Consider the following 25966-nt stretch of genomic DNA (forward strand, 5'->3'; position numbering starts at 1 on the left):
AACAAATAATGTAAAACTCTAAATCAAGGTTAAAAAAAGTAAAAACATTTTTATCCATCTGTAACAAAATAAATGCATCAGAATTAATCTATATCTTGATTCCCATTTCCAGAGATTAAAAGCAGCCTTCTGTGTTTATTAACGTCCGCCAAGTTAATTGCATTATTTTCATGCAGAACAAGTTTGTTATGCAGTAATCTGAAAGGGATAAGCCATGTTATTAATTGTCTAGATTTCAGGTCTCTTATTGTATAAAGTAATATTTTAATAATGAACAAAATGCAAGATAAATAAAACAGTATTGTATTATTTTATTCCATCCTTCTCCACTATCTTGATATTTAAATGAATGCTTTTTTTCTACTTTATTTCCTCTTAGTCTTTGGATTTCTAGCAGCTATCATAAAAATAAATGTCTGGACAGGTTTGAGGCACCGCAAGCCAATAAATGTTCACACTGTGATGTACCTAGCCTCTGGATACATGTAGATATTCTGAAAACAAGCAAAAGCAGTGTTCTACTAAGGCTGAAATCATTATTCCCCCATCACCACCAATGCATACATACACTTAAAAAATTGATACAAAAATGAAGTAAAATGAAAGTGGCAGAGCTGCACCTCTAGGACTGTTTATAGGTTTTACAAGCCACAAGTACAAGTTTCAAGTTGCAGCCTTTTAGCAAAGTAATTTATCCCAGTATACTTTTAGGACCTGGATTCCTGGCCTAGTCACCCCAGTTTATCAAAAAAAAATTGGTGGTGTCAATCTGAGCATACCTTTCCGTGATGAAACTGCACTTGTGTTGTATTCAAAGTTATCGAAAGGCATTATTTGGTGTTTACTGGCAAATAACATCTGTCAGAACAAGCTTATTTGATTCAATCCCCTAAACATGCTTCACGGACAAATCTTGATGTGGTTATCTGCTTTGGATCTGCTGAAATGCACTTGTAAGCACAGAAAATCCATGATGGAATCAAATGAAACATTGAAAGACCTGGAAATATTTTTAAATTAATAAAAAGCAGGATTTCTAAAGGTGCATTTTCTTTTTAAGTCATGCAATGGCCATGTGTAATTTGCAGACCTTGATTTAGCAACATTTTCAAGAGAATGAAATTGTTTTTAAAATGTTTATTTCAAAAACATTACCTGGCAGTTAACTTTTTAGTCCCAGATCACTATCATATCAAAAAGACATATGAACACACAAGCCACTATCATCAAGAATATTAAAAATGTCATTTTAGTCCCAGATTGAATATTAAACAACCACTGGATTTTTTCTGTAAAGCAGACAGACATCCCTTTTGTTAGGATTAAAGTGACCAATTTAAATTTTCCAGAAGAGTAGGTGCTGTCATTCTAGACTGATGTCTTACAGCCTCCCCTTGATGTCACTACTTTTCTTTAACACCAAAAAATAACAACTTCAGTGCAGTCTTTATAAGAAAATGTAATTGCCTTATTCTGCACAAACCTCTTAAAAATCACAGAGAGGCATCTTTATTGAGTCTGTTCTAGCTGGCTGAGATATAAGATCTAATATTCTGCATTATCTTGAATTATGTACCATTTAACAGCTGACCAGAGCTCAATCAAAGAAACTAGGTGACTTGCAGAATGCCATTTAATGAGCATATGTACATTACCATGTCCAAGAGAACCTTAAAAGTGTTACATAAAAGACCAGTTGAACTCCTCCTGTGTCAGAAAGAATGTAACTTTCTGGAATCGAAATTGGGAAATGAAGGGTTAATGTCCCTTGACTATCAGTATTTTATTTCTTTTGCCAAAGATTTATTGTGCAGAAAATATGGCATTCACAGCAGACAACTTCACATTGAGTGATGAGCTCTGAAAACACTGTCACTTGTCACTGTCGCCATAAACTGGAATTCAGCTAAATTGAGTTATTCCTGCTTATGTATTTCAATAAAGCCTGCAATATTATACCACAGTGGCTCTGAAATATTTAATCTATTTCGATACAATACACACACCCAAAAAGTTGAAGTTTGAAATACAATAGGGGTGTTTCACCAGTTATCTTATCGCTCACTGATATAGTGTTTTCTAATTTACTGTATATGGGTTTTTTTTGCTGGGATAGACTCAGGCTCCCTTGCAACCCTGAATTGGATTAAGCATTTAGAAAACGGATGGATGTGTTTTTGTTGTTGTTGTTGTTTTATGTCTGGGTTATATTGCTCGCTGTATATTGTGTATTTCTTCTGTAATCAGGTTATTGCATCTTAAAAAGTATTGAACTAATATTTATTTATAGTGATAGGAGCTATAGTAAATTTGTAAACATCTATTTATTGTAACAATGTAATCCTCAATGCCTGTAGAATACCCTACTTATTTCAGTATGTGTTCATTTTCTTAATTCCATAGGTGAGCCTAACCCCAGGGTGCATCCGCGCACTCATGAAGATGCTGTACTGCCCATACTGTCGAGGGATGCCTGCAGCAAAGCCATGCAACAACTACTGCCTGAATGTCATGAAAGGATGCCTTGCAAACCAGGCTGATCTTGACCCAGAATGGAATCTCTTCATAGGTAAGAAGTGGATCTCAGTATTTTGGGATTGTCAGAGAAAAAAAAACTTCAAACTTTAAGATCTTGCATTTTTTGCCTTGCTTATCATTGTTGCAATGCTGACAGGCTTAGTGCACGATACCTGATATACAGTAGGTACAGTACCTAGTTTGATTCCTCATGCAGTGTCCCTGTTTCTGAACAATCTGTATGAATATTGAAACTTTTATTCATTTTACACTTTATTTCATGGGAATTTGGGTTTTGTATAAAACATTAAAGCTTTCCAACAGAACATATTAGTAAGCCGCACTTTAGAAGAAGCTGACAAGGCAGCTGTCAGTAATCCTCCAGAGACAACGTCATGTCTCTCCAGAGAGTTCTGAAATGTTTCAGTATGGCAGGACACCAGTGCACTGAGATGTTTCAGAATCATGTGACAGATATGAAAACATGTGCAAGACCTACAAAAAACCAAGGGTTTTCAATTTTTATATAAAGCTTCCACAATTTATTTTAAGCAGTAATATTCAAAAGTGTAGTTTCTGAAGCTTTTCATAGAGAAAATAGCACACTTCTTTGTCTCATTGAGACATACTGTAAAATGGAGCACACCATAGTATAACCGCATACCTTGATATATTCAAAGTAATTAAAACTGTGGAAAAATATGAATTTTCATTATTGTTAAACAGCACTGCTATGGTCAAAGCTGCCTGTGATATGTTCTTAGTGTTCTAGTGTTCTGGGATTTTCAGCAATTGTCATATTAGTATGGCAGTGAGTCGAATTTATGTTTCCACTGGTTGCCGTGGTGAGAGTCGTTTGTGAGTAATGGAGTCAGTATAAAGTTCTTGCATTCTCTTGTTTAATAAATTGTTAATTTTTAGATGCCTCCCATCTTTTACCATATATAACAGCCAGAAACTCACTAATTATGTTAAAGGCATTATGAACGTTTGCTTCTTGACACCTGCCAGGACTACATGATTTGCTAATTTCCCAGATACATGTTTTGCTGCTTTCCCAGTTCATTTAGCAAACATACGGTAAATGAAACTAAATTAATAAGTATGTAAATCTGTTTAAAATAGCTTTTCAAAATCAGGGAGTGCATTCCCCCTGCAATCTCAATGCCAGGGAGCCCCTCTGTTCTCTGTTTCTCACTCCCAAAATATCTGGACATGTTCACATCATTCAAAAAAAGTGCTAGCTTCTCATAATCAGTAAAAGTATGATCAAAATAAAGGGGTGTCAGTGAAGCCTAATATAAATAGTACTTGAGTATTAAAGTATTTTCCATGAAATAAAATTAAAGTGAATCATTTACAGAACACGGTTTGCTGAAGTAGAACACAATCTATTCCAAAGGCTGTCAAAAGATGGAAATTTTCCATGAAGATACAAATATCTTTATTCCAAATAATACTAATGATTAGTGATTTCTATAAATTTCTTAATCAATAAGTATACAACAAGACCACAAGACTATATTGTGCAGAGGATACAATGGAAGTTCTGTATCCCCAGGACTGCCATAAGCACATATTGTAGAGCAGAGATATCGAAACAAAAGGGGCACCCAATAAATGAAATGTGGAAAATTAGAATTCCTGCAATGTACAAAGGTATAGCGGGAGTTTGGGTCACTTAGTCTCCAGTGTTGGCTTCTTCTAAGGAGACTTGTTCAAAAAATTCCCATCTGGAAAAAAAGTGAGCAAAAGTCATTTTTTATTGTGGATGATGTCAAAGTAGGGGTTAAGCAATAGAAGAAAAACCCAGGTACAGTATGTGATTTTAAATCAAATTAAGGGGAATGTGAGAAGGGAGCCCTGTGAGAAGAGCCTATCTTAAAGTGTGTGTCAAATGGTCTCTCTCTAGGTAGACTCTTGATTAAAAATAGAATTCATCGCTGTCAAGTATACAGTACATGAAACTATACATTCTTTCAAACAGGAGACTCACATTTTGCACTCCTCTTTTTGAGCACTCTTCTTCTTTTAGTCAAGAAATGTGTTTCATGCCTTATAATTTCTAGGTTTTGAGTTTGGCTGTTCCTTTAGATCATTATCTGTAAATGATTCTGAAAATTCTGAAACACTGATAAAGCGTTGTTCTGCCTTTAATACATTTTCTTTTTTCTGTAATCAGTTTGACACTTAGTTTCTTCTAGCATTTCAGAAAAACAGCACATTACATTTTAAGTCCTCAGCGTCAATGTTTTTGACATTGGTGTGTTGTAATGTTCTATTTTAAATTCTAGAATTTTGCACTTCAGTGATGGAGCTTTCTGTGTGATTGTACTTGTTCTGCTGCCTCACTGGTTTCCCTTGTCCCTTGTTGTTTTTGAAAAGTGATGTTACAGTGCTGTACATCTCAGAGCAGTTTTTTTAGGAAAATACTTTTTAATACTTTAAACTGAATAAACTCTTTTACAAATGTTTCAATATTTCACAAGAGGTTCACCCTAATAGCAGGATTTTAATATATCAAACTAAGTGTATTTTTTAATAAGGGGTAATTAGTGTTTTTTAGAGCTTTGACATTTCCTTTTCATTTCAGCCCTAAATATTTTTAACAAGTCTATGGCCGGACCGCAAAGAAGAATTTATTTTCATTTTGAATAACCGTTAACATTTTTGTGGATGAGTTTATGGTCATTAACCTTTTCAGATTAATTTCTTTATATTTTAAATATTTATTGGATGGTTGAATTATTTACAAATATAATTAGATATGGAAATGATTTTATTTTCCTTGATGAGTAAAACTCCTCTCTTGAACTAATTTGTAGCTTATTTTTTCTCATAGTTTTAATAATAATAATAGTAATAATAACAATAATAATAATAATTCCTTACACTTAAATAGTGCTTTTCTCGTCACTACACTTAAAGTGCTTTACAGGTAATGGGGACTCCCCTCCAACACCACGAATGTGCAGCATCCACCTGAACGATGCAACAGCAACAAAAGTGCACCAGTTCACTCAATACACATCAGCTATCAGTGGAGAGGAAAACAGTGATGAAGGCAATTCATAGATGGGGATTATTAGGAAGCAATGATTAGTAAATGCCAAGTGCAATCTGGCCAGGATGCCGGGACCATACCTCTACTCTTTTCAAATAAAAAAGCCCTGGCATCTTTAACGACCAAAGAGAGTCAGGACTTTGGTTTTACTTTGTAGGGATGCAAGGAGTCACAGAGCAGTCCACTGAAGGTTTGAGATGAGTTTAATTGTAACAAAAATGGCCACTTCTGGAGAACACTGAAGGAGACACACACAAGGTGTATTCCCCACAGTGCCCCCAATTGCAACAGTTTTACAGAGGGTTTTATAGTCCCAGTCCATTTTATTACCATGAATGGAGGTTAAAGAGTCCACATTCAACTTATGGTCCAGTGGCTATTCTTGATGATACTGCCCCACCTTTCATCTATTTCTGTGGTATCGCGTACAACAGCAGAGGTTTGTTCTAAAATTCTCCCAAGCCAGGTTAGGAGACCAGGTCAATGACCAAAGGCCAGAGACAGATATCTTCAATGTCTCAACCAAAGGACGGCACCTTTTTAGAGTATAGTGTCCCCGCTAAACTGGGGCATTAGGACTTTAGGACTGGCCCCACTAACACCTCTTCCAACCCCAACCTTAAGTTGTCCCAGGATTTCTCCCATCCAGGTACTGCTCAGGCTCACACCTGGCAGCTTCAGTGGGTTTTCAATTGTGAGTTGCAGCGTGATATACAGTATCTGCTCTTTTTTAGGAAATCATTAACTGATTTACTGTTGCTGTTGCCTGATTTCAAATATCTCTGGACATTGATCTCATTTTGAATATTGCAACCTTTCTTAATTTGGAAAGCATGTCCTTAGTACTGTCTTCTCTTTAATTAACATTTATAATTCAGATGTTCTTCTGTTTTAGTTCCTGGTCATAATGTTCCAAAATTATGATTTTTTTGTTTACCCTGAGGTTAAAGATGTGTCTTGTTCTATAATATAGCTTGCAGTTTATTTAGCTATCCCTGAGTTTTATTTTTCAGCTAATTTAAACATCTGCTCTTTCATAGCATCATTCAAGAAGATTTTGTATTTCTATTCCAACAGAGAGGAGGCTAAATGTTGCATGCATTATTAACACTGTCCTAGTTATTTATGAAAATATTTAAATCAAACATGTGGCTTTGATTACTTTTATGGAAGTAAAAATATATGTATTTTTTATACTATATATTCTGTATGATACATACAGTAGTGACATCATTATATAAAATATAATAACTAGACATATTTATTTATGTCTTGTAAATAAAATAAAATATTGGGATTTGGGATTTTGTTGAAATATTGTACAGTCATTTTGATTAACTGATTATTTTTGAGACTTAATGCAATATGCACAAAATTTCCTCTTTAATGAGGGAGTTCATTGAGTCAGTCAAGCCTATTGAAAATCAAGAAATAAAACACACAGAATGGAATCAATATGCGCTACTTTTCAAGACAACAATGGCTTCAGTGTCATTCATATTTTTGCTGGTGTAAGTAATCTCATGTGGCCTTTCCAGCAATAGAGCCAAATCCTCTTTGGTGCTGAACTATAGTTTCAGTATGTGTAGACTTCCATAATAGATGTCCATAAGTGTGACACAGACATGCAGAGAATACACTAATTGTTGTTTACAGCAGATCAATCGATCGTGAGATTGAAGATTTGATGGTCTGGGCAGGAGTGTCTAGTTTCTGCAGAACTACGTTTGTAGTGATTGGTGGCATTCTGACTTAATAGTGCTACATTGATGAAGGTCTAGGACTTCACTTACTGCCCATTCTGAAGGTTTAGTTTGACATGACAGCATTCTAGTAGAACAACACATGCCGTCATTTTATTTGGGTAACAATAATTTTCTTTAAACATAGTTTATGCTGTGAATGACCTAACTGCCAGACTGAATCCTATCTGAACATACGGTACGGGATGGAATTTGTCATCTACAGATTAGAGACCAGTGAACAGGCATGTGCTTGACTAAGGCACAAAAGAAATGAGTCAATTCCACAAGACAGCATCTGCAACCTGGTGCAAAGCAGATGTAAAGGTTGCTTTGATTCCAACTAAGGCCACATACACTATTAGCCTGTGACATTCACTGTAGTGCCCTCTTGATCATCCTTTGTGATGTCAAATATGCACATGGTACAGAAACATTCTCCTGATAATAACTTTGTAAAATTGCTGCAGTTATGAGTGATAACTTTCTTTTCATACTCATTTACATAGATGTCAAGAGCATCAACACTTACTCAAAGCCTCTACTATCGGTTTCTATTCTGTCATTATAGCCACTTTCATTGTTATGAGTACAGCTTAAAGTGGGTGTAAAAAATAATGTTGTCATTTAGCAATCTTTAACTTAGTTTTAAAATGAAAATGTGCTCTTTTTAATTAAGTTTCCATTCTACTGACCATGAAGGATAAAAGATGGGAAAGCTCAAACACTGTCTTTTGTGCAGTGCCGAGATGCACTGAGTTTAATCCACCAGGAGATTGCACCTTTCTTGTATTATATATCCAATTCCATCTCTGATTCAACACTGTCTGCTGTCTGAATTAAAACCAGCTGCAGTCCTTTCTCATGCACTATACCAGCCTCATAACGAATAGAAAGAATGCATGAACTGATTTTATCTGTGAACTGCAGATTTGTAGGCACACACCAAGTGAATATATATTTACATTATATTTTTATATCTCATATTTATCATAGTTAATGGCCTATCTGAACTGAAATTTCTAATGGTTGCTGGTTGTGCAATAAATAAAGTGCCCATAGTGCCCATGGTAGCACCTCCCATCTAAATATTTTCTGAATAAAGTTTCGGCACAATGCACAGGAATATATTTGAAATAAACTACATTCATGTCATTTTTTAAAACTGCTTTATCCAGTACAGTGTGCAGGAGGAACTGGAGCCTAACCCAAAAAGCAAAGGACACAATACGGGATGTCAGTCCATCACAATGCATACACAGACACAAAAATGTTTACATTCACATCAGTACCAATTAACCTAACAGTATATCTTTGTACTGTGGGAGGAAACTAGAGTACCTGGCCAAAACCCCACATGAAACATAGGAAGGACATACAAACAGTCCCCAGTGCTGCTAGGCAACAATGAAAACCACTGTGCCACAATGCCACCCAAATCATGCAATCAACTGCAGTGCCCTACAAATGTATTTATACACCTGATGTAATACAAAAAAAACCTTCACATCACACAAAGATTCATAGATAGAATAATGTTTCTTGTTTAATACAGTTTTAAGAATGTTATATTGTAAACGTAATTGCATTGTACAGAGAAAAGTCATAAATGGCATAAATAATTAATCTTTGTCCAGAACGCATGAGGGTCATATTTATTCATCCCATTTAGTTTTTATTTTTGTAAATCCTCCTCTGGCAGAGATTAGAAGCTAGAAACCTCCTTTAGTAGGTTGTTTAGATTTACAAATATTCAGTTGGATTGAAGTCTGGCAGTTAAGGTGACCAGTCGTGGACATTTATTTTGTACTGTATGCAGTTAAACACTCCTTTGACGATTTGTATCATTGTCATGCTAGAATATCCATTTCAACCATACTTGAGCTTCTTGGCAAAAATAACCATGTGTCTGGCCAAAATGTCCTGTTATTAGTTCATGATTTTCCCTTTCTTGACAATAACTCCAAGACAAATGGAGAAAAAACAACACCAAAACATTCTAGACTCCACAGAATATTTCAAGATGGGCAGAAGCATTTTCTTAACATGATCTTTACCCTTCTGATGCAAAATATATCACCGATTAACATGTATAAAAAGCTAAATTTATATTTCAGTTTACCATAATACATTGTTTCCGATGTTTGGCAAGTTTGAGTAACTTTTTTGTTTGCCTTCTTCCTTTTAACCCAGCTGTGAAATCCACAGTCACGCAGGCATCTTTGAATATTGTCATTAGATTTACAGTTGCCTCCTAAAAACTCACAGTAGCAAGATACTTTTGTATTCTCTTCTTGGCAAGGTGGCAACTACACCTGTAGCCTTAAAATGATTTAATAATGAACACTAAAGAGTAATATGGATGACTCAGCTTCATAGCCATAACCTTTGGAAATCCATGACCTTGCCTGCCATGTTTGAAGAGCTCTCTGACCTTAAAACCATAATGATTCATGCTGCTTCTGCTTTTTTTTACATTTTACATCAATTTATACCCCAGGAAAATAGGAAACTATCAGAGGGCTCTATAGAGCTCCAGAGGCTTCCAATGCACTTCCAAAGACCAGCATGTTACTCAGATTTATTTTTTGTTAAATTGTAATGTATTTAAAGAAATATTTAGCGGAGTGAGTACAGGTACTGTAACTTTCTTGTTTTCTGGAATTCAGTTGTTTGACCAATCTGTAAAATTTGTAAGTAAGATGCTTTTAAATTAATTCAGATCCATAAATCCTTCTGATATATGAGTTTTTTGTGTCTATTTAATCGGAATAGGAATAAATCTTGAGGGCATTGTATATCAGGTAGATACTTTGGCTACTTGTGTTAGTAAAATCCCAGGAAGCAATATTTTTAGATGAGTTTGTTGGTGAAAACTAAAGATGCTCATCATATAAAATGCGGACAGATGTACAGTATATTTGTAAATATGTAATTTTAAGCAAAGGAAAAAAAACATTTGTGCTCGCACTTTGCACTTTGCAAAAATATTCTGAAGTGCAACATGGCTGATAACAAGACTGTTGTCATAACATTATAATGTAACCATTTGGGTGCTCCTACTCTGACAGCTGGTAGTGTTATTTTTACACCCGTTTTTGAAAACTGTTGAATTAAATGAAGCTACCATTTTAAAGAAAAAAACAATTCCCGACTCTAGCTTGTTTTGCTATTGCCTTTGCAATTGTACAAGTTAATGACAACACCATTCCTACTGTCTTGAAATACTGACAGTAACAAGTGTAGGCACATGACTTCATTGTTTGGGGCCTAGTGGAGTAGGAGAGTAATGAATGTGATAGCAAAAATAAAACACAAACAAATATTTATTTACATATATTAGCCAACACAATCACACATCATTTGCCACTGTTACTTACAATTTTTTACAATTATTGTGAGTACCTGAGTCCTCCTTTTTACAGAACCACTAATCAGATGCTAAATCTGCTCATGAGCCACAAATGCCTTAAAGGAAAAAAAACAAGCAATTTTTTATAAAAAAAATACTCCCTAAATTAATGCGTAACATACTGTAAGTGGAACCCTTCACCATTTACCAAATAATGCATCAAAATAACTGTGATTACTTTTGCTAGGTGGATAACAGGAAGAAGGAAATAAATGTTCCTTTATTCATAAAACAGCAATCCCTTCCCTAAATCCCAGTTCATCAGTACTCAGATTACCTAGAAAAGTCCTGTAGTCTGGTCTTCCCAACTAATTGAGGAATCCATTCATGATGTACCTGTAGTTGCTTTGGTTGGAGGATTAAGATGAGTTATCGCTATTATCTTTAAAACTGTGTTGAATTTGATGTATACTGTATTGTGAATGTTTTACTGTACCATCTTTTAAAACTGACCTCTCAAGAATTGCCTGGTCACTTTTTAAATTTGCTTGCTGATTATGAATGGCTCAAATAAACAAAACTGCAAAAACTATGCAAGAGAAAAAATAGACTCATCTCTCATTCTAGTATTATAATGGATTTGTGTTCACTAAGCCTCATAGAAAAATATATTTTCTATATTCGATATGTTGATTTTTTTCTCTGATCTGATTCCTCAAAACATTTAAATGTATAATTGATAAATATTTATAATAATATTTAATACATACAGTTTTTAGACTTACAGTAATCGCATATGAGTTTCCAAAAATGAAGGAACTGTACTTGATAAGCAAGATTTCCAAAATATCATTGCCCTAGTTTTACTATCTCCTATACTTTTTTTGTGCTAACTCTCACATTTAACATAAAAACATGGATAATATGCTTAGCTTTCAGATTAGCTGCCTTCAAACCTATAATGCTCTCGAATCATGTTAACATTATGTTAACTATTGCAAACAACTTTGACAACTGCTGTCCCACTCACACTGGTAATACTGAGCACTTCACATAAAATTAAAACTCATGCAGAAAATGTGTGAAGAAGATTCTGCACTTTATCATCTATAAACCAGAAATACAGTGGATAGCATCAGCTAAGTTAGTATACCACTGTAGCTGCATGTATTGTCTAAAACATCCTTAAATATTTGATTAATCATTTAAACCTTGTATACAACATAAAACTAACTTTCATGTGTGTGTATGAGTATGGAAATAACCTCTAATCTATGATCAGAAGTTTAATTTTTTTTATATTATTTGTCAAATGAAGTTAGTCGTATCTACTATTGAGACTCAGTGAGGACTAGTTGAAGCTGAAATATGTCTAAATGATTTTACTTCTTAACATATATTAAAACATCTTAAGGGTTGTGTACTTACTTTTTCACCATATAAACAGGATATGATAGACAGAGGAGCTTCTAGCAGCAAAAAATCATAACAATAATACAACATTTCTATGATCACATGGTATACTGCTAAAAAAATTTTTTTGTGATGCAGTAGATGTTATTTTATTTGTAACTTTATAACTTAGATATTTCGTAAGTATATTTCATTTTAAGCTACAGTACAATGTTGAATACTGGTATTATTGATGGGACAATCACCCTAAAATAGACAGTCATAATCTCAGGTTGGTTGAATCATCCTTAGAGAAAATTGTGAGCTCTATCATTGTCCCTTATTCAATATTTCATATATAGTAGAATTGGGTACTATGAAGTTCAGATATTGATTATAATGGCTTAACATAAAATGTTACAGTCAAAATGTATAGAAATGATCCCTGAAAATTCCCTGATGCCTACACTGGTCCTGTTAAATGGATTTGATAGATTCTGTTGTTGTTTCTGGGTACATTGGCATTTGATATATAGTTTAAAAGTAGTTTAGAGAGAAACTATTAAAATAATAAAAGCAGAAGTACAACCACTGAAACATTAATCTTGAAAATCTAAAATACAGACACAGGTCATTCATTATTAACATAAGGACAAAAAATTTAGTTGTGCTTCATAGGCAGGAGACAACAATTATGCCATGCAGAATGCATGTGGCTCATATAGTGTATTGAAACTTTAAATATTAAAAAAACTCCCACAGCTGCTGGTTTTCTGTGACTAATTGCTCTGTCACAATGAAAGGCATTTCAAGGTATGCAGTCAGCATTTGTTGTGGGAGAAACTAAGCTTGTAGAGTCTTTTTTGACAACATAAACTACTTCCCCAGCTTAAAGCATAACATGAATTTAAGTGGCTGTCTTTCAAAAGCTTTGTCTTCGAGTCATTTGAGGTTTTTTCTTTCTCCCGACAACACTACTAAAAAATACTTTACCTTCTACTTTGTATATATGGTTTGATCTAGAAAAATACTTAAAGAAAAGGCCTAACGGGGCAACTTTCCAATATTTTTGCAGAGCAGGATTCTCTCAACTTTATTACAGTAACATTAATAATTGCATGCTATAGTTTAACAATCAGAAGTATAATTTTCTGTTCTTGTGTCCTAAATTGTTTCTTTGCATTTTTTCAATCTTTTGCTACTTTAACAAAGTGTCTGTAAAATGTGCTACAGGCACAAGAGATTTGGAATGCATAGCTTTATTCACAGATAACATTATCAGTAATTTTAACATCAATTAGAACTCTTAATGGCAGGTAGTGTGACAATTTATTTGAATTTAGTAATTAAAACAAACCTATTAGCTGTCAATAGAAGAACTGTAGAATCCAGGTTTTGGAATTCTGTTTCTGTTTCTTGTATTTTACATTGTGTTCAGTGCAATGGAAGCCATCAGCACTGATGGAAATGTTGCATCTTTTCCTGTTTCATTTAACAAAGTTCCTTTCATTAAATTTAAAATGATTTGGAAAAATAAAGTAACTAAAGCGTTGACTTCCTACAAGCATATTAATTTATATTGCTTAATATATTGGGTAATTGGGTGGCTTGTAAGTCTGCACTGAAATAAGACTTGGATTCACATTGAGAGCTGACATCATGCTTTTTGTGAAGATATAAATCTTAATTCTCATAGCAACTGCTGAAACCAGCAGCAGATGCTTGCTCTACCAAGCAAAACAAGTGTTATCAGAGAGTTTAAAGACTAATTTAAAAAAGGATACAGAAATCAACCTTCCCAGCTGCGTGCTTGTTGTTTTTTACCAATTAAATCTCCCTGTACCCCACAATTCACTACAATAAAAGCCATCATCAATATCTTATGTGAAACACTGAGCAAATCTTGAATAAAGTCTGTGGAGTTTTCTTATTCTTATAATTTGCCCTTCGTTTGTCTTTGTCTTGGGTATTTCATTCTCTTTATGTTACTACCAAAAACAGAGAAGTCATTGTAATTCACTCCACATCATAAGAAATTCTCTGAAGCCTTTTCAAGATATTGCAAAATATGTCTGAAGGTTCAAAGTATAAGTTAGCAATGTACAGTATGAACAAAAATGTGAGGCCAAGGAAATAATGATGATAATTTAGGAAAAGCAATTTTAAAAAGGGGGATCTGGACAAGAATGTCGATAACAGTGATACATTTTGTATTTTGCTTTACTTCAGAGGATTATATGTTCTGCCATTTCCCAAGGGACTTTATTGTCATTAGTTTATTTTAAAAAAACACATTATTTGTACTGTAGCCCAGTGAGGAGGCAGTACCTTAGGTTCAGCAGTTCCTTTTGCCTTGGGCTGTGAGTGAACAGGGAGAGCCATTAAAATATTACTGCAATATTTCACATAAAATATGAACTACACACTGAAAGAATACCGTTAGATGTGGTGAATTTCAAGGTCCAATGTCAAGTACTTAAATAAGCAGGCTTTGCATCATAATTCAGAGGCTTAGAGAAATGGTTACATGACAAGAGAGTAAAAACTTCCCACAGCTACAATGTACAATATCTCCAGTGGTATGATCAATTGTTTTCAGGTTCCAATCATTTTAATAGGTCATCTCCTTTGTTAGTGTAGGGCTCCTTGGAGCTGTTATTGCAGTCTGTTCCTGAGTGTATTTCATTTAATTTGTGCTTTAACTTACTTCCTAGTTCTTAAGATGGAAGGAAATGCTTATCTTTTCTCTACACAAAAAGAAAGTAACAACTAAGTATTACTAATTCAAACAAGTGCAGCAGAAAAAGTACTAGTTCAGGTGAATGATACAGTATATGCAAGTTAGTTGGTTCACAGGTCAAAAATACTATTTTATTTATTGCGGCTTGGTCCAACTTTTGCACAAACTGTGTGAATATATATATATAAAATATAAGGTCTTGACATTTGTGAGGGTTCAGTGCTGAGAACTGTTGCAAGTAGCCAAATTCACATATAAACAAGTCCACACCTATACCACAGCATAATGTACTACAATATACAGTATATTATATATGGTTAAAACACATAAATAGCCCTCCCTTATATGATAGTTAAAGTATTAATGGCTTTAAGCTAGTTTAAATAACATTGATCAACTAAAAGAAACAATAGCAATCAGAAATTAATAGTAACCACCTATAATAAACACATATCTCTCCTCTGTGTCCAGCCTAATTTTCTGCCTCTGTGATTAGTATGCTCCACTGTAGTGAATAGAGTAATAAAACTGTCAGAGAGCCTATAAAGTTGTCTCCAGCCTGCCAACACAGAACTGAGAGTATTTCTTACAATATAAAAACAAGACCACGACGAGTCGCAAATGCTGGGAAGTGGGTGTAATGACATATAGAAAAGCAACTCCAATTAATATAGTGGTATCCCAGATTTCTGTACAACACTATTACAACAGGAAATGTAAAAAGTTACAGTAGGTGAACACATGTAAATAAATGACTAGCAGAAGCTAGCTGTTCATTAAAAGCTTCATTATTGAAAAATTAATTAACATTACAGTGGGTACTTGGGCAAGTGGTAAAGAGAGGCTTACTCACTAGTTAGATCTGGATCCTAGTTTGCTGGGCAGCTAATTTAAAAGGTGAGGTTAAAACCTTCGGCTTGGTTTCATCATGTTCTGCTCTTCTTCCATTAAGGACCCCATTGGCCAGACTGAATCTTGAATAAGCGAATCTGCGAATGTTAAATGCTAAATTTGCAAATGTTGAGACCCTACTATATTATGATACATTAGATGCATGTAGGCCTTTTAATCATTGTTGCAAATGCTGCATGGTCTTGGATATTTTCAACAAGATTCATGTTTTGCTGTGTGATTGATGACATCATGATATTAGGGATGCTGCGAAGTCCAACTTCAGGTTAAATTTGTCTCTCTGGATATAATATATGACAAATCACATGGCCATCTGCATACAGTATGTTGTACTTTGCCATGTTTGTAGCTTATTGTCGCATTCCACACTCTACAATTTTAGATCTCTGTTGTATTATAAAAAATATAAAAATAACTTTGTCTGAAGTGGACAATCGCCCAAATAAAAGTCAGCAATGGAAAATCCAGCTTCTTTGCAATTGCCAAGGCTCTCAGTATTGTTCAATTGACCAGTGGTGCACCTTCATTCCAAAAAAACCCTTGAGATGATCTGTCAGTTCTCATGATCCTCTACAGTATATGTAGTACTTTCTTTTATAAACTCATTTATGTGTGAATTTGACTTAAAGGCATATGAAAGATATATTCCAGTTTGTTCACAAGAGTCTCAGTTGGAAACTGAAAGCATGAAAATGTTAATAATCACATTTAGTCTTTGGGGACACCCAGTAATTATAAGATGAAGAAAAATATTTGGATCTTATCTGATCAAGGAGTAACTAGCTCCTCTACTAATCTGTATATCTAGTGATTTCAATTTGAGATAACACCTTCCTAGACCTCCCCTAGGATTCCTGTGTTTTCCTACAGTTCCCTTTTATATCAGACTTTGGAATCATTTGGTAATTACTGTATGAAAATTTGACATTACCAGCAATGTGCTTCAAGATTCTGGTCTGAAGCACAGACATGAGCTAAGAAAATTTTGGAACAAAATTATTTGGACAAATAAGTGAAGATGAAGATAAACCTTTACCAAAGGGAAGGAATGGTTAAGGAGTGAGGAAAGATTAAAACTGCAAATGCTCCAAAGAACACCACCCTCATCAGTGAAGCATGGCAGAGGTAACATCTAGCATGACTTCATCTGGAACTGACTCACTCATCTTTATTGATCATGCAAAAAACAGCAGCAGAATAAATTATGACATTCACAGAAACATTTTTTTCTGCAAAGGAACAAGTAATAGGTTTATTCCATGCTGAAAAGAGAAGAAATAAAACACAATGTTTCGGCTGTGGAGCCTTCTTCGGTTTTGTTCACACCCTGTGTTACACACTTTGGGTGTAAGTTTGTTCACATCATTTGCTTACACCCAAAGAAGGCTCCACAGCCGAAACGTTGTGTTTTCTTTCTTCTCTTTTAAGCATGGAATAAACCTATTACTTGTCCCTTTGCAGCCTACACATGCTGACGCAGCTACCTACTGTACCTGAATATTTTTTCTGTTCAAGTAGATGTGAATTCTTCCTTGGGCAGTGTTTCACCATTTAGCGTGACAATGACCTAAAACATATGTCAGTGGAACAAAGTAGTTCATCGATCTCCAGATTTCAATCCAAATTAATGTTATTTGTACTTTAGCTCATGTTGAAGAAAACATTGAAGTTAAAACACAAACACACAAACTTGATGTGGCTGCAGCAAAGGCTTTGCAAAACATCTCAAATGATTACACAGAGTTAAGTGACCTCAGTTGGTTGCAGAATGTATGCAGTTATTGTCTGAAATGAATATACTAAACCAATTAGTGACTTCTACAAAATGTGCGTAAAATAAATTTGCCTGAATATTTATGATCACTTGAAATCAGTAAATACCAAATATTGTTTATTCTGATATAATTAAAAGTTTGCATGCCAAAATAAAATTTACTAATAATATTGAATAAAATAACTTCCCAAAAATAAAACATACTGTATATTATATTATACTTATCAATCGTGTTAATGTTATGATCACAAATACAAATTTCTTGAAGGTAAAACAAAAATAACATTTTTGACTTTGCTGTTCCAATACTTTTAGAGGATATTGTTCATTGTTAGATTTCAGGATGTACCTAACTTATTAAAAAATCAGCAGAATTAATTCTCTTAAAATGCTACTGAAAATGTTTGTGTGGTATTATGGGATATTTGCTTCTGCAACTGATAATTTGAATTATTGATATATCAACTTACAGTTGTGCTTATGACATTCCTCAAAAATCAGTGGTGCTCAGATGTAGCTTGTGGAAGGTTATGGCTCTGTTTCCTTTAGATCCTTAATTATTTAACGAAACCTAGCAAGTTGTAGGAATGTTTAATAATTTAGCACTTGCTTGGCTCAATGTCCGTAAATATACACAAATTAAAGCAATCTAGGGCTGCTGTGCTTTACCCTTCATGAAATGCTGCATTTTCTTAACTACTGGCTGAAATACAAATCTGAAATTAAATCACATACCATAAAACAATCAAGTTAAAATCAGATTATACAGCTTTTTTTTGGAAAAGGGAAAACATATACATACTGTATAGTGTGTAAATACTGGATGCATACTACATGTAAAAATGTGTACAACTACAAAGAGTGTGAAATCTTTTGTCTACTGTGTTTACTGTGTTCCTAAAATAAACAAAGAACATTCTAGGATTTAAGATTAAATCTGGAAATCAAGCTTGTATCCTTATCAAATCTGTAATAGATGAAGAAGCAGATAGTGCCTGGAATACCATTAAAGGAGGCATTTGGTCAGACTTCTGATCTTGCTGGGGTTTAGATTGAGCTGCCCAGAGATCTTTTTTTTTATTTTAATCATTTTATTTCGATGAACAATCGATAAAGACAATGATAAATATAAAACTTTTGTGAATCTTTTGTGAAGATATTACAGAATTACTCTGGAGTACAGTAAACACATTGCAAGACCCAAGCCAACTACTGTATGCCCAAAATATCTGAAATTGGGGAGACTTCAGCAGTCTTCACAGAACAGATGTAGCATTTTGTTATGTGCCAGCCTGTAGTATACACAAGTGTTTAATCACCTCATGAGAGGCATTTAAACTAGAATAGCCCAACATTCTGTGAGATTCTGACCTAATTTTATGACTTGTATTGCATAAAATGATATATTAATATATGAATGGATAACGTTCTGTAAGGTTTTTTTATTTACAATTTCATTAAGAAGACTAATATTCATATATAATTTCAGCAATAAAACAAATAAATACTATTTAAAAATTGTGAATGCAAAAAAAATGTTTTTTATTAATTAAATTCATTATACTGTATGGTATACATTCGGATTAAATACAAACTGATTATTCACCATGAGCTTCCTATATGGCAAAATCATAACTAGCCATAACTGTGTTATTGACTCAGTTTCATGCTTATATTTGAAACACTGTCTTTATTTAAAAGTGTATTTTGGTTATATATTTTGTTCAGAAATTGTAAGCAAAGCACTACAGTGTTGATTCTGCATGTTTTAATTGCTTCAAGCTACAATATGTGTTTATAATAGGACAATGTATTATGTATTGGATGATCTAATTGCATTGGCTACATTTTGTCTAACCATTACTTTTATATTTGCTATGAAAGTAATAATTCCAATTAGTGTAATCAAAAAGCTTTGAAAATAAAGTTTACATAATTAATTGATTATAAGATTGAGAACCTCAACATGAAATTACATTTCCAGCAAACAATTCATATATAAAACTAACACCTTTATGGCTTAATTATTAACATTTACTGTATGAAGGTTCATTCAATTAGAACGATTCATAATAAAATGAACAAGTAAGCAGTCCATCATCAATAAGTGACTGTAGTAATGGTGGTAATAAAAAGAAAATATTCTCAAAGACTTTAGGGTCTGTCTCTTGTTCTCTGGTTATTCTTTCATGAGGTTATAACTAATTTAAAGCAAATTAATCAACACAGAATACAATTAGCTCTTTATTAGATTCTGTCAGGGATGTATATTTGAGGGCTTAGCAAAGGTATATTTATTGAGCTGGATAACTGGTGCCATTACAAAACTTGCTCCATGATTTATGTTTTTGTTCTTGCACTTTCAAAAAGAATATGCAATGCCAAAATTTCATAATCCAAAAGTCTTGTACAGTATTTCAGTTATTATAGAAAAGATCACATTGAAACATTATACTCTGTTTCAAGTGAAAGGAAGGAACTTTAACAAAAAATAGCTGTTAATTCTTGTCTAAATTATCACGCTAAATTTAAGAATGAACATGCTTAAAATTATGCTTTAATATCTACACTTTATATATATGTACTAGTTTTTGCTACAACTAAAAGTAACGTATGCAGGTACAATAAGTCATAGACTACCAGTATTGAGATTTCCTCACCATGAACCTTTGCAGTCTGTAATTAAACGATATTGCATGAGACCTGGTTATAAAAGACTGTAAACCCTGAATGCCATCTAAAATACTAGATTTACACCTCTCTGCACCCATTCTGACTTCACACCTCTTGATTGGCCTCTCTTTCTGTCCCCTGCTCCCGCCTCTCACTCCTCCTCCCTCCCAACCTTTGTTCTCCCGCTACTTTACCTTTGCCTACTGCCCTGTCTCTCTCACACCTGAAGAAGGCTCCACGGCCGAAACGTTGTGTTCTCTTTCTTCTTTTTTTCAGCATGGAATAAACCTATTACTTGTTCCTTTGTAAAATACTAGATTATTAACTTATCTGTTGTTTTTTTTTATTTTAATGTCCATAATAATTTTAAGTTTTGTGAATTTGCCCCACAATAATCATACTGTATTATACATGTCTATACATGTCTATATGTCTAAATTAGTTATTCATATTCTACTCATATATGTATTTAAATATCAAACATCCTACTAAATGTCAATTAGTATTTAACATTTACTGTAAGGACCAATCACCCAATATTGCATTTATTATTGATCCAATATTTACTAAGCATGATCCCGATTTTTTATATAAGTGTTTTATATATGTGTGTTCAAGAACACTGCAATGGGTATGCTGCATTATTACCTCTTTTTCTTGTACTTAAGAAAGGTTTCTTCTGTAACTCATGAACCTGTAATGAGAGGGCTGGTTTTTGAGCATGGCAGTATAGCATTATGGATATTATTTTAAATGTGTGATTATGTGTATATTATGTATGATATTATTTTTGTTTCACACTGGATTTGGTTTTTTAATAATATATTGTTTCATTTACCCACCAGAGTCACAGTTTCTGATTCCTTAAAGTAAATAAGGATGTGTGTTGGGACTTGTAACTTGTAACTCAAATAGGAAGTTTATGCAGGGATTGATTAAAACAATATATAACAGTTACAATATCATCTCAAATAGGGGTTTAGCATGAATGAGACACATGAGACACCCTTTTCTCTTCTTTCTGTTTTGGAAGGTAACTACAATATAAAGTTATTTCTATGTACTATTTTGCATTCCATTGCTTGTTACTCTGAAACCACGTGTTACCACAATAAAGTGTACTGTACATGCACTCAAGGCCATGCCAGACGTCTGACTTCATATATACTGAAGGCCATGCCAAATCTCTTACTTTATTTATTTTACTACTGAGGAAACCTCTTCAACCATGTGCCAACACCTCTGACAGATTTTTTCAATATGTAAGTTTAAAGAGCTATCGGATGTGTTAGTTTACCTGCAGCAAAGTCTGCAGAAATAATTTTCCTAGTTTAACTACAGCAATGAAGCAATGAATGACCCCTCCACACACACACACGGGAATATGTGCAACATCTTTTGTTACTTTGGATTGAAATGCTGCTTAATTAACTTAAGGAAATATGTTAAACTCCTTAAGGGCACTTTAGCAGGGAGTTAGCCAAAAATATTTTATTTAACCAAACTATAACGGAAAAGAGAAAAATAATTGAGAGAAAGAGAGAAAGAATGTTTTAGTGATCCTATTCATAATTCCATTTCATTTCAGGCTGTAGAATGATATATGTAAATAAATGTAAATAATATTATTGTGTACCATCAAAGAATGGCTTTGATTAAAATAGGTTTGCTCGTCATTTTGTTCTATGTTTGGAATCAGTAGATGTAAAAGATGTGTTGTCATCTTAGACAACTGAAAACCAAATGTATGCTAGAGTGCAATTAATTAGTTTTAGTGCTTTAGTGCTTTTTGGAGGCGTTGTAACTCCAAATTGCTCAGTTGTGTTTCCATTGTATTTTGAATTATTCAGTATGCATTTCCTTCTGCAAGTGAATATGTACAGTATTTTTATGCACATACAATATGAAGTGAGCATTTGTACAGTATGTGCCACAGTTATGGTGACAAGCTCTAATATATAATATTAAAACAGTGTTATTGCTTGGAGTTTACCAAGGCCCACCTGGAGATTAGTGATTCAATAAATCATAGCTACCTTCTGCACCTTTCAGATGGTGTCATGTAGCCCCTACATGACTTAATCTCAACAACACAGAAGGTTATTTTCAGAAATCACTACCATACCTGACATTCCTTTAGCATTCTCTTCGCTTTCCACCTGGCACCACATGATAAAATGACTTGATGAAAAGAATGTCTTGGGTTTTTTTTTCTTTTCCTGAAAATCAAAGCCCCCAGCTGAAAAGGATTCTTCAGCAGCTTGTAACCTTTCTGACAGAATTCACTTTTTCACAAAAGTGTCACATTTGTGCTACATCAGGTGACAAGGCCATCCAGGGAAGCATGAGGAAGCTCTATTGCTGTAAGAACACTTTAGGAACAAATCCTTTATTCCACTGCATTTTTTGCCTTTCTTTTGTTTCTTCTTAAAAGGGTAATGTGCCTGTGCATTTTTAATGATCCTTAGATAATTAGAACCAAATGGGCATTAACACATACAGTAAAAGTCTACCGTTGCTGCTGTATTTTGAAATGTACAGGCCTGTAGTATGTATTAATTAATATAAGCTCTATTAATCAAAACATATAGCCCAATGGACAGTAACTAGTAATTTTACATTTAAAGTTATAGTTTAAACTTTAGTTTTGTCGGGAGAATAAACACAAAGTTTGGAAATAAGATTTTACTTATAGAAGACAAATAATAGGTCAAGCAAGGGCGGTGCCATTTGCTTCTTGTTGAGCAATTATAAAGCTTATGAAACCAGATTCCTATTTTGTAGCAAACCATCATTAGTTGCATTAGATTCTTGGTGACAATTAGAGAGGGCTGTACATTTAAATCAGAAGATTAATTAAATATATGTGTTTCTGCAACACTAAGCAGGACACAATCAGAGGTTAGAGCAATACAGAGCAAAAGCCTTGAGTATGATATTAGGTTCTTAAAAATGCATCAGTGATCATGTAAATGTACAAATAATTAAGCAGATTAATTTATATTTATATTGAACATCTGAGGCACTTCATGGTGACTCAAACCAGCATATCTGACATTTAAAATCAGCAGGTTATTGGGTTTACATTCTTGGATCAGTTTTTAAAGTCACAGTGGAGTGTTCATAGATTTTGAATATGTATAAGAGTTATATTAGTTATAAAAAACAACTCCCATGGTTTGATTAATTGATTTCATTGGCCTTCTATCTAGCATATCTACATCTTGTTTGTCTACTGATCCTGAATTAAATCAACTTGTTTTGGTCACAGCTGAGTAGTGAAACATTGTACCAGAAACAATTTAGTTTGACAGCAGCTGCTGTATTGAAAATTTCCCTGAAAAAGAAGAATTGTTTAGGTTCTGCAATTTGTATTGGGAATGGGAATGATAAGCCCAGAGATATTTTACATGTGCAAGATAAAAGTGACACAACTTTTGCGAAACCTCTCCAAATATTTTATTAAGTATGTAAATAATCATCTGCAAGTAAACCTGGCTTGGAATACAAATTACAGAGAATCCATTTTTCATAGATCTTTTTTTTCAATTTCCTGCTTTTTTTGTTACATAAAGGCTAAGCAATAAAGGCCATGGTATCTTGTTCCTTTTCTTATGTTGCTAATAAAATTCCAAGCATTCTGGGAGGAAAAGGAAGCACTGAACTTCATCACTGACAATATTTGTTTAAAGAAAGCTTAAAGAAATCTCAGTCTCAGCTATCATAATAAGTAAAGTCAGATTTTGCTTCACAGTTACTGCAATACCATGTCAAGGAAAAGGCAAACATGGCTCTAAAGAAAGTGGTGAACTGTATCTCAGTATTTGAATACCACATTTTTGTTGTTTTCTGCATTCTATAATATACTGTATACAAAGCTAACACAGTATTTGACAATGTCTAACTTGCTAAGCATTAACTTAATGTTTAAGTATCACCTAACAAGCAAAATGCAAAAGTAACACATACCCTAGTTGTAGTTTTTTCCTAGCCATATTTTGTCTCTAAACCTATAATTTACGAGGAAAATAAATTACAATTTTACCTGTGTACTGAAGATCCAAGCATTGTGTTAACCACAGGTACAGTAGTATGGCATATTAACATTTACTGCTTCTACTGCTTCTGTGGGTCGGTATTTTCAAAATGAATCAGTGATACTCTTAACAAAATAATTTTACATTATTCATGATTCACATTTCAAGTAGAATGTGAAAAGGAGTTTTATTACGTTGACATGGAGTCCTGTTTGTTTGTGCTTCACCATTTCAGATACCGTATCTTAAGGGAAAAATGCATTGAAATGGAATTCAAAACTTACAGGCAATATCTTTTGCAATTGAATCTGCTGTAAGTGGTACATTATGTGAACATAATGAATTTTCTTTACTAGTACTGTAAATTAATTTAGTAAAATAAAAAATTAATATGTCTATTGAAACTCATTTATTTCTTTAACATTTTAACCTCCTGTAGTTTAAATCACTGTTAGGGCTGAACATGAAAACATAATTCTGAAATGAATAAATGAGTCCTTAAGTATGCATTATTGTTCTACAAAAAGTTTATCACATTCTGCATACAGTATGTATCTTATTACTGTAGAATTCTATTTTTTTCCTTTTTGATCCCATCCTTGTCTGTCAAGTTAACTGTGCCATTAGGGTGGTTCTTGCTTTTTGTGTTGGTTCCTGGTGTTGGTTTTGGTGTCATGTGCTTGTTATTCTTCACTCTAGGACAGGTGCTCCACTAAACATGGACAATATCATATCAAGCATATTGTTTTCCACCAAAAATGTTTTGTTAAGATGAGTGTTGGTACCTTAAACTATGTGACCTATTGCCATGTTTAGCTTTGTATCTCATTAACACTTATATAATCTACTGTGCTCTCTTGTATAAACTAGGGTGGGTTATTTCATAAATACTGTTTTTCCTGTACTGACATGCAATTGTAAAATAGTAATGAAAGGTAATACAGTACTTGACTGTTGTATTTGAAACTTATGTTTTAGTTTTTTTTATTTATATTTTAGTTTTTTATTTTATTTTAAACTATAATGAGGTTACTGAGAAGAACAGGTGTTCATAACAATTTTGATATACACTGCATTTGTGTCTTCACTTAAAAGTGAAGAATTAGGTAGTAAAAAATTTGGTTATAATAGCAAAAGTGGGAACTATTGTATTTGTGCATGCATGTGGTTGATCAGGGTTTTGCATTCCTAAGCACTTAAGTACAGGACATTAATATTGCCATTGAAATGTGTTTTAAGGTCATTTCAAGAAAGGAAAGGGCAGAATTTTATTACAGGAAAATGTATATGAATGGTCTGGGAAGATTTATATTTTTCTTGATGAATGAGATCTGAACACTAGTCACATGTTTTCCTGACAAATATGCTTCGGTCTAGATTATTCCTGGCATGTCATTATCATTTTTCATGTTGACATCTAGTTAGGAAATCTTTTTGACAAGGAGATGTGACAGAAGTTTTATATCTTTGCTTTTATGTACTGTATTTGCACCCTTTATATAATATGTTGAGTATTACTAATTTAGGTCATGTATTAAGTAAAAAGCCAACATGCTGGTGCTATTTCAATGCCTTTTTTCTTTTAGTTGCTTTGAAAAGTACTACATAAATTACTTCCAAAAAGTTTTTTATAATAAACTAAAAAGTATTGGTTTTCTGCCCTGCCTTTCCATCATTATTTTACCTAATTGAGGTATAGGTTAGTGTTGTCCTTTGTTGACTTCTTTGCCACCACAGTGTAAGTGATCTGCATTGATTTTATG

At 33.6% G+C, this 25966-nt stretch overlaps 1 protein-coding gene across 1 annotated transcript in view; it reads left to right on the forward strand.

Moving 5' to 3' along the window:
* gpc6a (glypican 6a) overlaps positions 1 to 25966 on the forward strand; it is a 337751-nt gene that overhangs the window by 197469 nt on the left and 114316 nt on the right. The window contains exon 4 of the mRNA XM_088913348.1: positions 2404 to 2569. Coding sequence (XP_088769474.1) covers positions 2404 to 2569 — 166 coding nt within the window. The remainder of the gene's footprint in view (positions 1 to 2403; positions 2570 to 25966) is intronic.

Source organism: Atractosteus spatula, chromosome 4, assembly GCF_055471065.1.
Source record: "Atractosteus spatula isolate fAtrSpa1 chromosome 4, fAtrSpa1.hap1, whole genome shotgun sequence".
Classification (NCBI taxonomy): domain Eukaryota; kingdom Metazoa; phylum Chordata; class Actinopteri; order Semionotiformes; family Lepisosteidae; genus Atractosteus; species Atractosteus spatula.